Source organism: Megalobrama amblycephala, linkage group LG21 (assembly GCF_018812025.1).
Source record: "Megalobrama amblycephala isolate DHTTF-2021 linkage group LG21, ASM1881202v1, whole genome shotgun sequence".
In the NCBI taxonomy this organism is placed as follows: domain Eukaryota; kingdom Metazoa; phylum Chordata; class Actinopteri; order Cypriniformes; family Xenocyprididae; genus Megalobrama; species Megalobrama amblycephala.
In genome coordinates, this window is record NC_063064.1 from 13,520,104 (window position 1) to 13,534,643 (window position 14,540).

Below are 14,540 nucleotides of genomic sequence, written 5' to 3' on the forward strand. Positions count from 1 at the left end.
TGTGTGTGTGTGTGTATATATATATATATATATATATATATATATATATATATATATATATATATATATATATATATATATATATATATTAGATTTTAACCACTAAGATTTTTAATGTTTTTAAAAGAAGTTTCGTCTGCTCACCAAGGCTACATTTATTTAAATTAAAAATACAGTAAAAACAGCAATATTGTGAAATATTATTACAATTTAAAATAACTGTGTACTATTTAAATATATTTGACAAAGTAATTTATTCCTGTGATGCAAAGCTGAATTTTCAGCATCGTTACTCCCAGTCTTCAGTGTCACATGATCCTTCAGAAATCATTCTAATATGCTGATTTGCTGCTCAATAAACATTTATGATTATTTTCAATGTTGAAAACAGTTGTGTACTTTTTTTTTCAGGATTCCTTGATGAATAGAAAGTTCAAAAGAACAGCATTTAACTGAAATACAAAGCTTCTGTAGCATTATACACTACCGTTCAAAAGTTTGGGGTCAGTAAGAATTTTTATTTTTATTTTTTTGAAAAGAAATTAAAGAAATGAATACTTTTATTCAGCAAGGATGCATTAAATCAATCAAAAGTGGCAGTAAAGACATTTATAATGTTACAAAAGATTAGATTTCAGATAAACACTGTTCTTTTGAACTTTCTATTCATCAAATAATCCTGAAAAAAAATGTTGTACACAAATATTTCGTACAATTGTGCACATTAAATGTTTCATTGAGCAGCAGATCAGCATATTAGAATGATTTCTGAAGGATCATGTGACACTGAAGACTGGAGTAATGATGCTGAAAATTCAGCTTTGCCATCACAGGAATAAATTACTTTGTGAAATAAATTCAAATAGAAAACAGTTATTTTAAATTGTAATAATATTTCACAATATTACTGTTTTTTACTGTATTTTTAATTAAATAAATGTAGCCTTGGTGAGCAGACGAAACTTCTTTTAAAAACATTAAAAATTTTAGTGGTTCCAAACTTTTGGAATGTACTGTGTGTGTATATATATATATATATATATATATATATATATATATATATATATATATATATATATATATATATGTATATATATATATATATATATATATATATATATATATATATATATATATATATATATATATATACTGGTAGAGTGGGCACATATGCACCCATTAGATATACGTAACAAAAGACATTCTTGTTAATAGTTAAAATCTTTTTTTTTTTTTTTTTTTCTACTCTGTGCTGCTGTTGTTTTTAATCAAAATGAATCTCTTAATTAATATTAAGGTTGATCACTCGACCTGACGTGGCTGAATTCTAAATTTAAATCTCATTTAATGATGTGGAGTGCTTTTGTTCAGGCAGACAGCTCTGTCCATTGTGCACGCTCATTGCCCTTAAACAATACTGCCTGATTGTCCAGACACACTGATACCATTATCTCCCATTAAAGTTGCATCAACTTCATGAAGACAAGCAGTCATTTTCATAATAGAGCATTTGAAAAACCCCACATCATCATGTCTTGCATTTCCTTTAACCCTCCTGTTCTGAATACTGGTAATATCCTCTTGTTGCCTAGGTAACTATTATGGAACACCCAAGCCGCCCAGCCAGCCCCCTAGTGGGAAAGTGATTACTGGCGATGCTCTGCAAGACAGCCTTCCTGGTTCCCAGCAGTCAACCCCACGCCGCACCAAGTCCTACAATGAGATGCAAAATGCTGGAATAGTGCCTACAGAGACTGAGGATGATGATGAGGTTCCTGAAATGAACAGTAGCTTCACAGGTCAGCAGTGAGACGATTTGTTTGCGTTTCCGTCTGGCACATGGGAGAAGGGAAGAGTGATGCTTCTTTGTTGCTTTCCTCTTCCTTCGCCATTACGATTCAGGGAGGAAGGGGGAAAGAGCGCCATCTGGCTGTGGCAGAGGGTTTTTGTTTGTGTTAGAAAGCACCAAGATGGACTCTCCTTGTCTTTATGTATTGATCCGACAGTTATGCGCTGCCAACTTTCGCACTCTGTGTCAGAGTATTGAATGGGTTACATTTTGTGTTGTTCTTAGAAGGCATCTGTCTATGAAATAGATTTCTACATGCAATAGCTGCTGCTGGTCGATGAGAGGTATTGATATCCCTGCTGATCACAAGTGGGCAGCACTAATTACAGGTTTCAATGCTTTTGTGATACAGTTCAATTGCTCTAAACATATTCAGAGATAGTCGAAATTGCGAATGTCCACAGTGTTAAAAATGCAAATCTATCCTGTTGTGTACTGGACAACAGTGATGCACAGTCAATAGACATTTATACTAAAACAAGACATCTTCCTCCATCCAAGTAGGAGGTTTACACTAAAGTTAAGTTAATAAAGCTGCACCACTACAGTAATATTGTGCATTTCTTTCGAAATGTCATGTTTGCTGTGAGATTGGGAGTGTATGTTGAAGCTGCGCTTTTGTGCCAAAATTTTTTTTATGCTTTATCAAAATGCAGTAAAATGTTGACATGAATGATTCAAAAGTTTGGGGTCGGTAATATTTTTTTAATGTTTTTTTTAAAAGAAGTCTCTTACTACACCAAGACTGCATTTGTTTGATCAAAATATATTAAAGGTGCCCTAGAATCAAAAATTGAATTTACCTTTTTCAAAGTTGAATAATAAGAGTTCAGTACATGGAAATGACATACAGTGAGTTTCAAACTCCATTGCTTCCTCCTTCTTATGTAAATCTCATTTGTTTAAAAGACCTCTGAAAAACAGGCGAATCTCAACATAACACAGACTGTTACGTAACAGTCGGGATCATTAATATGTACGCCCCCAATATTTGCATATGCCAGCCCATGTTCAAGGCATTAGACAAGCCAGTATTAATGTCTGAAGCTGCACAGCTGAATCATCAGACTAGGTAAGCAAGCAAGAACAATATCGAAAAATGGCAGATGGAGCGATAATAACCGACATGATCCATGATATCATGATATTTTTAGTGATATTTGTAAATTGTCTTTCTAAATGTTTCATTAGCATGTTGCTAATGTACTGTTAAATGTGGTTAAAGTTACCATCGTTTCTTACTGTATTCACGGAGACAAGAGCCGTCGCTATTTTCATTTTTAAACACTTGCAGTCTGTATAATTCATAAACACAACTTCATTCTTTATAAATCTCTCCAACAGTGTGTAATGTTAGCTTTAGCCACGAAGCACAGCCTCAAACTCATTCAGAATCAAGTGTAAACATCCAAATAAATATTATACTCACAATGATCCGACGCATGCATGCAGTATACATGACGAACATCTTGTAAAGATCCATTTGAGGGTTAAATTAGCTGTGTGAACTTTGTAAATGCACTGTAATATAGTCGAGAGCTCGGGGGAGGGCAGGGAGCACGCGATTTAAAGGGGTCGCGCGCTGAATCGGTGCATAGTTAATGATGCCCCAAAATAGGCAGTTAATAAAATTAATTTAAAAAAAATCTATGGGGTATTTTGAGCTGAAACTTCACAGACACATTCAGGGGACACCTTAGACTTATATTACATCTTGTAAAAACTGGTTCTAGGGCACCTTTAAAATCAGTAGTACTGAGAAATATTATATTAGTATAAATAAATATAACAATTAAATGAACTGTTGTCTATTTTAGTATATTTAAAAATGTAATTTATCCCTGTGATGGTAAAGCTGAATTTTCAGCTCACACAAGTCTTCAGTGTCACATAATCATTCAGAAATCATTTTAATATGCTGATTTGATGCTCATAAACATTTCTTATTATTTGTTAAAAATGTTTTTTTTCCCTGGTGGAAACCATGATCCATTTCTTTCAGGATTCTTTGATTTATAGAAAGATCGAACAGCATTTATTTGAATTTGAACTTTTTGAGTTCTATTATAAATGTCTTTACTGCCACTTTTGATCAATTTAATGCATCTTTGCTGAATAAATATATTAATTTATTAGAAAATGAATATAAAACTTGAACTTTTTGAAAAGATAGTGTAGTCAGAGCAGGAGATGCATTTGAGACACGTTACAAGGTATCTCATCTGATGATTTGTGATCGAATCACCCTAGACGAATGTAAATACCATTAAGTGCCTGCTCCTGATCCTACAAGCTGGTTTTTGTAAGCATTATGACATTTTTCCGATCCATACTTCAGGCTGTAATCACATATTTTACTTCAAGGGAATTATAATATTTTATATCGCATGTTGTTATGTTCAGTATCCAAGTTAATTCTAGGGCCCTTCATTTAAAATAGGCAATAAGCTGTCCTATTCATACAGGTTCACGCCTTTCATTTGGCAGAGTGGTTTAATTTAAAGCAGCCAATTCAGTAAGGAGGGCCATGCAATGTAGTTGAGAGCCGATTTGTTTAGATTCCTCACCTCTCCAAGAAGGTTAAGTGTTTAACTGTTTACACTCTTGTTGATTTGAGGGGATGTTGGTGATTTTATTTTTTGGTGTGGGTGGGAAAGTGTCAGACAACCAGGTGTCGGTATGTGTATTTGTGTATGGGAGAGTGTGAATAGTGTTTGATCACTGCAGAGTTTACAGGAAGTGAGAAGGAGGGGGGGCCTGGTGCCACTCTCTAAACCATTAGCAATAGCAAAAGTACATTAGCCACTTTCATTTGGGATGCAGTTCTTGTCCAGAGCCTCATGTTGAACTGAGAGGGTCTGTGTTTGTGCACTAATCTTATGTGTGCATGCAGGAGACTCGAGTGAACCGGACGACCACCCCTCCGTGCGGCCCTTCGCCCGCGATCACGTTCAACCCTACGGGCTCAACAACACCTCGGCGTCAACCACGGAGAGCTCTCAGAATACACACACACACCCCGGCTATCCCACGGAAGAGGACCCTCTGGGGCCTCTGCCTGAAAACTGGGAGATGGCCTACACTGAGAACGGAGAGGTCTACTTTATAGAGTAAGAGCCAACTACTATCTTCATGATACTTTTATTAGATGGACAGTTACAGTGGCCCTGAAAAGTTTTTGGACAATGCACACATTAAAATTGCATGAATGTTTGTGTTATATATAACAAAATGTCAAACCAAGTAGCGATTTTATTGTATATGTCATACTGAATTGCAATTATATTGGAATAATATAAAATAATTAAATTTATATATTTTTTAAAATAGTAAAATCAGTTTTTAAAATAAATGAAAAACATAAATGAGTAAGAAAAAAAATAAAGTTTAAAATAAAAATGGATTTAAACAAATTCAAATTACTGGTTTAAATTCATTGCAAAAATGTGCTTTGATTTATTGAAATTGATAATAGGAAAACAGATAATAGAAAAATCAATAGAGAAATTGAAAATGTATAAACCAGTAACTTAATTTTTTATCATTATTTCTGTTAATAATTGGCAAACTTAATATTGTTATTTTTTGAAGCTGTGAATTCTTTATATTTTATTTTCATTATATCTAATTATATTTATCAACATATTGATAATTGATTCCTTCATAGATTTGTCAGTTTTTTTTTTTTAATAGATTTACTAATTTATTCAATGAGTGTCACATTTTGCTGAAATTTCTTTTGAAATCAGATCTGAGAAAAGTTTGAAGATCATTTGTTTGCACATGCCACTTGGTTTGATCTTTTGAATCTTACACTCTAAAAAATAAAACATTGGTTCAACAAAAAAAATATTTTTAGAATTTTTAACTTAAGCCAATTGGGAGAATTGCATGAATTCAAAGCAATATTTTGAGTTGATCCAACATAATGTTTTAAGTAAGGTGTCACAATAAAAACACATTTCTAAGTAACATGAACTTAATAATTGTCAATATGAATGCAACTATTTAAGTTGATCCAACATAATGTTTTAAGTAAGGTGAAGACGCTTTTTGGACACAATAAAACGCATTTCTAAGTAACATGAACTTACCAAGCACCGCTTGTCACCATGATGGTAATTCTCCAAAAACCCACATTAACAGAAACTCTTCTAAATTAGCATAACAAAACACTAATTACTGCTAAATCTCCCTTACCATTAATCTTGTGCAACCTAAGTGTAACCTAATTGTCTTTTTCAAATAAATCTTGGGAGCACTATCAGTATATTTAGATATTTTTGTGTATAGACACAGGTTGCACTATAAATATCTTAGGTTGCAATGGTTTTATGTTTCTTATTTTAAGTTTAGAAATTGCTTCTGGCAGTTTTTCAGATATCAAGACAGGAAGTATCAAACATCGCGGTATCTTTAGTATATGTTTTCCTGTCTGCTGGAATGCAGAAAAGAGACCACAGGATGTTGTTCTGCAGGAATCTTTTAGAACAATGCCTCACTGTCTGTGTTCTGCATCTATTCTTAGCCACAACACAAAGACAACATCCTGGATAGACCCCCGATGCCTGGACAAACCTCAGAAGCCCCTGGAGGAATGTGAAGATGATGGTATGGACATGTGGTTGAGTTTTTGTCTGTTTTGCTTGTGCAAATATCAATTTCATGGTGTGCTTTAGATTACATGCATTCATAACGCTTGCTTGTGAGTGTTTTTGTGGTATTGTTCATAAGCTTTTAGTGTAGTAAATCTAAAATTCGAAATAATATATGTCACAAATTCACAATAGCAAATACAGTTTTAATCAGGCTCATACACTATACAAGTCCATTGTAATCTCATGATGACCTGTAGATGGCGCTCTTGAGCTGTCATATGTATAGCAGACACTCTCACCTTGTGACAGGCAGCTGCTATAATGCTACAAGGAGTGTCTGGATTATATTGAATCTCCTCACACAAACAAACATTGAACCACTATAGCCAATTTCCCTGTGTGGTGGAATCTGGAATGATTTCCAGAGCAGTTTTATGATTATGCCAAATATGATTTTAGTTCATCATATCTCACACAATAATTCACAATAATTCTCACACAATCTAGATCATTTTGCTATTAATAAATGGCACTAATATTTCATTGTATGATTTGAAATGAGTTATTTCCACTGTCTATGTAATATGGTGGCATAATTATTTGGCTTTGAGCTGTAATTTTGCTTTTTATTATCAACTAACCCTCTCTGCCTTTCTGACACTCTTCCCCTCTTTCTCTCGTCCCACTTTGTGCACACCTGCTCCCCTTTTACTCCCTCTCGAGAAGAAGGGGTACATACAGAGGAATTGGACAATGAGCTAGGTAGGCCACTATTCCACAGGGAAACATTTTTTTCAAACCCGTAGACACATAACCTGCATGTTTGTGGGGTAGATCAATCCTTCTGTGCTGCTTTGGGACTAGATGTTTTCGCTCGAATCCTGGAACTGATTATGAAAACGGACCCCACAATTGATCCCAGATCAGTGCAAAGGGCAGCGTTTACCCACAGTGCACCTGCTATGTTTCAGTACTGCTGTCATCTAGTTCTTTGGTATTCATTTTGGAATGACTGTAAAACACATTTCATTACTTTCAAACAAAGTTCATTTGTGTTGTCATGGGCACTGCATGATATAAAATATTCATTGTTACTATTTCTACCACTGAAGCGTTTAGAGTTTAACTCAGGACTCTCGCAGCTGGGAGTGGTTCCGTTTTCATTATGCATGCAAATAGCTCAAGAGATCCGAAACTATTATGTCGAGCTAACGGTGACAGTCAAATTATTGAATAATTTGTTGCTTTAATCAGTTTTACCATCGCCAGAGCACACTATATAAGCACACAGAGCTCTTTCTGCTGTTCAGTGTGCCTTTGTAATTGAAGGACTGATTCATCATTAGTAACGGATTAGGTGATGCTGGCAGTGGCCTTGAGGAGGCCTGTGTTTGTGTCCGGGCTGATTGGAAGAGTACGGTCAATAGCCATTGATTTGAGAAATCGGAGCCATTAAATAGATGCCGTGACTGCGGGATGTGGGCAGTAGGTATGAGAGTATCCGGTCGCACAGTAGAGACCTGATCCTGTAGAGAGGGAAGAGAGGATGCAAACAGATTAATGGCCAATTTGTCAGTAGAGTCGCAGTAATGATGTGGGGGAAGGACGGGACGTACTGTCGAGCAGTTGCTATTGGTAGTCATTTACGCTTTCTTCTTCACCAATCAACATATCAACATTAAAGAAATAAAAAAAAAAAAATTTAAAAATTGTATATATATATATATATATATATATATATATATATATATATATATATATATATATATATATATATATATATAGTAATAATTTATAAATGATATATTTTTGGGTGAAATTAAATTTTTTTGCATAACAAATTATTTTAAAAATATATATTTTAAATAGTAACACTTTACAATGAGGTTTCATTTGTTAACATTGGTTAACTACATTAGTTAACATGAACTAACAACTAAAAATACTTCTAAAGTTAATTCCAGCATTTACTAATACATTATTAAAAACAAAAGTTATATCTGTTAATATTATTTAATGGATCTGGGCTAACATGAATTAAAAATGAAAAAAAGTTGTATTTTTATTAACTAACGTTAACAAAAATGAATGAATACTGTAATAAATGTATTGCTTATTGCTAGTTAATGCATTAATGTTAAGGAATGGGACCTAGTTGTAAAAATAATAATGGTTTCAAACAGGTTTCCTTAAAGGGTTGGTTCACCCAAAAATGAAAATTCTGTCATTAATTACTCACCCTCATGTCGTTCCATATCCGTAAGACCTTCGTTATCTTCGGAGCACAAATGAAGATCTGATTTTGATGAAATCCGAGAGCTGTCTGTGCATCCATTGGGAGAAATGCAGTTTACACATTCAAGGTCCACAACGGTAGTAAAGACATTATTAAAGTAATCCATGTGACTCCAGTGGTTTAACCTTAATTTTATGAAGTGAAGCAAGTGCTTTGTTTGCGCAAAAAACAACAACTTTAATTTACCTCTATATTTACAAAATAATATTATCCAAAGCACATTCACAGAACAACTTCCAGTCTTCAGTCAACACAACTCTCCTGCGTTGTGGTGCTCCTCCTACTGGATTGGAGGTCAATATTTTTGTAAATAAAGTGTTCGCTTCATAAAGTTCAGTACATGGAAAAGACATACATTGAGTTTCAAACTCCATTGCTTCCTCCTTCTTATATAAATCTCATTTGTTTAAAAGACTTCCGAAAAACACGCAGATCTCAACATAACACCGACTGTTACGTAACTGTCGGGGTGTACGCCCCAATATTTGCATATGCCAGTCCATGTTCCCAACATTATGAAAGGCATTAGACAAGGGCAGCCAGTAATGTCTGGATGTGCACAGGTGAATCAACAGACTAGGTAAGCAAGAACAACAGTGAAAATGGCAGATGGAGCAATAATAACTGACATGATCCATGATAGCATGATATTTTTAGTGATATTTGTAAATTGTCTATCTAATTGCTAATGTACTGTTAAATGAGGTTAAAGTTACCATCGTTTCTTGCTGAATTCACGGAGACAAGAGCCGTCGCTATTTTCATTTTTAAACACTTGCAGTCTGTATAATTCATAAACACAACTTCATTCTTTATAAATCTCTCCAACAGAGTAGCATTAGCCGTTAGCCACGGAGCACTATCAAACTCATAGAGAATCAAATATAAACATCAAAATAAATACTATACTCACATAATTCGAACCATGCAGCATGCATGACGAACATATTGTAAAGATCCATTTGAGGGTTATATTAGCTGTGTGAACTTTGTAAATGTACTGTAATATAATCGAGAGCTCGTGTGGCAGGGAGCACGTGAATTAAAGGGGCGGCGCGCTGAAAAAATCAGTGCATAGTTAATGATGCCCCAAAATAAGCAGTTAAAAAAATTAATTTAAAAAAAATCTATGGGGTATTTTGAGCTGAAACTTCACAGACACATTCAGGGGACACCTTAGACTTATATTACATCTTGTGAAAAAGCATTCTTGGGCACCTTTAAACCACTAGAGTCACATGTATTACTTTAATGATGGGAGGGGACAGAAAGCTCTCGGATTTCAACAAAAATATCTTTTGTGTTCCGAAGATGAACGAAGGTCTTACGGTTGTGGAACGGCATGAGGGTGAGTAATTAATGACAGAATTTTCATTTTTTGGGTGAACTAACCCTTTAAACACGGCTGCAATTCGTCAGACAAACACAATCACACCCCCAAACTCATGCCATTATTGCCTGTGTTGCTATGCTAGTCTGGTCTGAACCTCCAAAATAAACAGATCAATAGGTGCATCCCAATTTGCATATTTACACACTATTCTATGCCATTTTATAGTATAAATAGTGTGAGTAGTGAGTTAACACTGAGAATTTCAATACGTTGTAAAGTAAACTTGTAACATTTATACATTAGATAGCAGAGTACATAGTGCATAGTGACACACTTTTTGGGTAAATCAAACTACAAATGGCTTAGCTATATGCATTTTTAAGCTTTTTCAATTATTTTAACATTGGAAAAATGGCATACTTCACCTTTATCCAGCATAGCAATGATTTTGCGACAGCTTGTCTATTACACAGTTGCACAAATTTTATGGCGTAAATCGCACCCAACAAAAACACTTGTTAAATAATTATGTTAAACTCATGAAAGATCAGGAGGAGTGAAGATATATGAGACAGAGGCTGCTGCGAGAATCGCTCACCGTTAGATCGTTATTTGTGAGTAATTAGTGTTGGTTGACATTTATAATTTCATTAGGACAATACAGGAGTCTGACTTATCTGCTGTTGCTGCTTGGGAGAGATAATGAGTTTTTGCTACACACACACACACACACACACATATATATATATATATAAATGTGTGCTGCTTTCATTGGCCAATTAGAAACTGCCACAATATAGACATTTTCTATGGGAGGTATGATGATGAGTTTCCTGTGTGCTGCAGGCACTATGCTAATACAGCAGCTCTGTGTCCCTGGCACTATGACATTTCTGCTTTAAGAGGGGTTGCTATGGTAAAGAAAGCAATATTTTCATATGCATGAAAACACATTTCAATGTCAAATGCAGCAGAGCCTTTTCATGATTATTCTGTTATTCTAGAGAAGACGTTGTGTATCTTTTCGCCTTAACAGTGTCACGATCAAATCTCTGAAAATCTTGTGTATTTGTACACTTGTCAACCTTTGCCTGAAATATTTGGAGCAGTTTGTATTTTTTGTTGTTTGCCAGGTCAAGAGATTTGGAAATGCCGGTGAATATTTATGCTTTTTATGTAAATATCACAAGGAGAATTTTTGTCAGAGTCAGAGACTGTGTCTGAAGACAAATAGCAAACTTGTACACAAACTTCATCCTGTTATAGCATATTTTGCATCTTTAGTCTGATGTCTCAGTTAATACGGAATTCCCTGGATGTGTAGCAGTGTTTTTATTACTTTGAAATGGGAATCATCCAGTTGGCAAAAAATGATTGAAGACAGACTGTTGCTTTATTGTAAATGGTGGTGGTGCTTCCGCAACAAGCACAGTGTGCATTACGTTCAAAAAGCCTGTTCCATTTATCAGTTATTTTGTTTTATACCATGGTTTTTCCTCATGTACAAGTGCTTATCTTACCCAATTTGGTAACACTTTAATTGAAAGGGTGTGCATAAGACTGACATGACACCTTCATAATCTTGACATGACACGTGTCATGAATATGAAGGAGGTTTTATGAATGTTTATGACAACTGTCATTAAATGTCATTCGCTCAATTATGTCATTTTTAATGTAAAGATGACATTGTTTGAGATGTCTTTGTTACGACAACTTGAAATTAGCAAAACATCATAACCTGTCATAAACATGACATAGCAGATTAATTATCAAACTTAAAAAACTACTTAGCTTTATGGGTTAACATTACATTACATTATTTTGGTAACACTTCAGTATAGGGAACACATATATAAACGATTAACTATGACTTTTCCCTCAATAAACTCTTAATTTACTGCTTATTATAGTTAATTGTTAGGTTTAGGTATTGGGTAGGATTAAGAATGTAGAATAAGGTCATGCAGAATAAGGCATAAGTACTAATAAGTACTAATAAATAGCCAATATTTTAGCCATATGAATGCTAATAGTAATAAGCAACTAGTTAAAAGACCCTAAAATAAAGTGTTACCATTATTTTAGAACAGTGTAATCTTTTTTAAGAAATTTTAAATTGTCTATTATCTGACCTTCTGTTGGAGGAAACTTAAGAAAAAAAAAAAAAAAAAAAAACATGAAATGAAAAATAGTCATGACGCTGTTATAAAATTATTTGTCAGAGTATTGTCACTTAATGACATTTTAATGACAAGTTCAATTTGTACCACTGTACTTGAGCTCAAGATACATATTTATGACACTATTATAATGGCCTCATGACAGCCAATGTCAAAACCAACCACATGACAGTTTAATGTAATGTTAACCCATAAAGCTAAATAATGTCAAGTTGTCATGACAAAGACACTGACAGGTTATGATGTATTGGTTTATGTCAAGTTGTCATAACTCGGACATCTCAAAAAATGTCATCTTTGCATTAAAAATGACATAACTGAGCGAATGACACTTAATGACAGTTGTCATAAACATTCATAAAACCTCCTTCATATTCATGACATGTGTCATGTCATGATTATGAAGGTGTCATGTCAGTCTTATGCACACCCCTTCAAGTAAAGTGTTACCAACAATTTTAATGTTTTAAACCTGCGTTAAAAAATGTGTGTAGAACACCGACTCTGCATCAAGCCGTCATTACTAGTTCAAATGAATCACCCAAGTCTCTGTTAGTGATTCAGAAGCATCACTTTAACAGTAGGGGGTTGTTTTTAAGCCATTATTGGAAACCGAGACAGAGAAATCATTTTTTATATACTTCTTTTATATTGCTGTGGTAGACAGTACTGCTCTTTGACATCACTAAAATAGTTCAGTGATTTAGTAAAGCGATATGACAATCTCAACACTTTAGAACATCTGGAAACCAATCAGAATCAAACATTCTGTAGTGCAGTTTTTTTTTTTAATTTTTTTTTTTTAAATAAGTTAAGATCAATTTGCATGCTATAATTATATAATCTGCTCGACATGGTCATTATAGTTTTAAAAAATCTGGCTTGTTAGTTTAAAACCTCTTGAATTTTAATTGGTCGAAAAATCAAGCTATCAAATTACAAAGGACTTGATAAAAGCCTTATTAAATTAGTTACAATGAGCTGAAAATCTCTTCTGTTTTGCTCCTTTTCCAGAGCTGCCCACAGGCTGGGAGAAGATCGATGATCCAGTGTACGGGGTGTATTATGTTGAGTAAGTGACTCATCAATATTACCTTCAAATCTTCTTTAATATATGACATCATCCTGAAACGTAAAATAGACGGCTGCCATCCCTCCGATTGGGCCTGTTCCATTTCGGCTGTACACTCCCTTTGTTACTGTTACCATGTTGAAATCTTGTTCTCTCTCTCTCTCTCCCTCCCCTTCAGAGGGACCCTTGGGTTTGTAGCGCATAAATATGAATGCATTCATATGTTTTGATGTTGTTTCAAAGCAATACCTCCGAGGCAGGAAACCTTTCGGTTTTTGTCTTTGGAGATGTTTGTATGTTTTGAGCAGTATTTGCCTAGTAAATTGCGCAGGCCTTTTGGAAAGTAGCCTGGATCGCAGCTGGTTGCGATCTGTATTTTTTTGGGTAAATGAGGTGATGGGGTTTTATTTTGGGCTTTTGATTCACATTTTTTGAGCTTATCTAGTGTAGTAGACAGATTTTGCTTTTAAGCACATAAGATAAGAGAGAATAGCTTACTTTTTTCTCAATTTGAAATGAATTTTAAATGAATGCAGAAGCCGTCAGCCATAGTTTAAGCCATCTTTATTGCTTTTCTCTGAATTAATTCACTTTATTTCTCGTTCGCTTACCTTGCTCTCCTTCTGCTCAACCTTTACCTGCCCTCTCATTCTATTTCCTGTTTCTCCCTCTGGTTCTGTTATTGACTGTGTCCTCTGCTCGCTCATCTTCATCACCTCTCTCTCTCCCTCTCACTTCTCCCTCTTTCTCCACCTCCCAGCCATATTAACAGGAAGACACAGTATGAGAACCCAATTCTGGAGGCTAAAAGGAAGAAGCAACTGGAGCAGTCTCAGCCCGCTGAAGGTGAGCGGTATATCCAAGGTTCGTTTCAGGCCCAACATGCCGCCATTTCTTTCTTTTCCTACACGTTTGTGATTTTTCCATGTTTGTCATTTAGAGTTTTGTTGCAGCTTTAGTTTGGAATGGTGAGATTGTGGTTAATCTTCTCATGGATTAAGTTTTTCATTTATTTAATTTTGTTATTTCACTGATTCATTACTTTAGTTTTTTTTTTTTTTTTTTTTTGGGTTGCTCAATGTAATATTTAATTCAAAAATGAAAACTTTTTTTTGAAGAGAAGTCTGCACATGACTTGATGCAATTTTAATGAATAAATGTATATGTTCTGGGCCAAATTTTTTTTTTATCTATCTATCTATCTATATA

At 34.5% G+C, this 14,540-nt stretch overlaps 1 protein-coding gene across 1 annotated transcript in view; it reads left to right on the forward strand.

The window, feature by feature from the left end:
- magi1b (membrane associated guanylate kinase, WW and PDZ domain containing 1b) overlaps window positions 1–14,540 on the forward strand; it is a 1,153,738-nt gene that overhangs the window by 111,310 nt on the left and 1,027,888 nt on the right. The window contains 6 exon segments of the mRNA XM_048172252.1: window positions 1,593–1,799; window positions 4,743–4,959; window positions 6,378–6,460; window positions 7,174–7,209; window positions 13,274–13,331; window positions 14,092–14,177. Of these exon segments, the coding sequence (XP_048028209.1) occupies window positions 1,593–1,799; window positions 4,743–4,959; window positions 6,378–6,460; window positions 7,174–7,209; window positions 13,274–13,331; window positions 14,092–14,177 (687 nt within the window).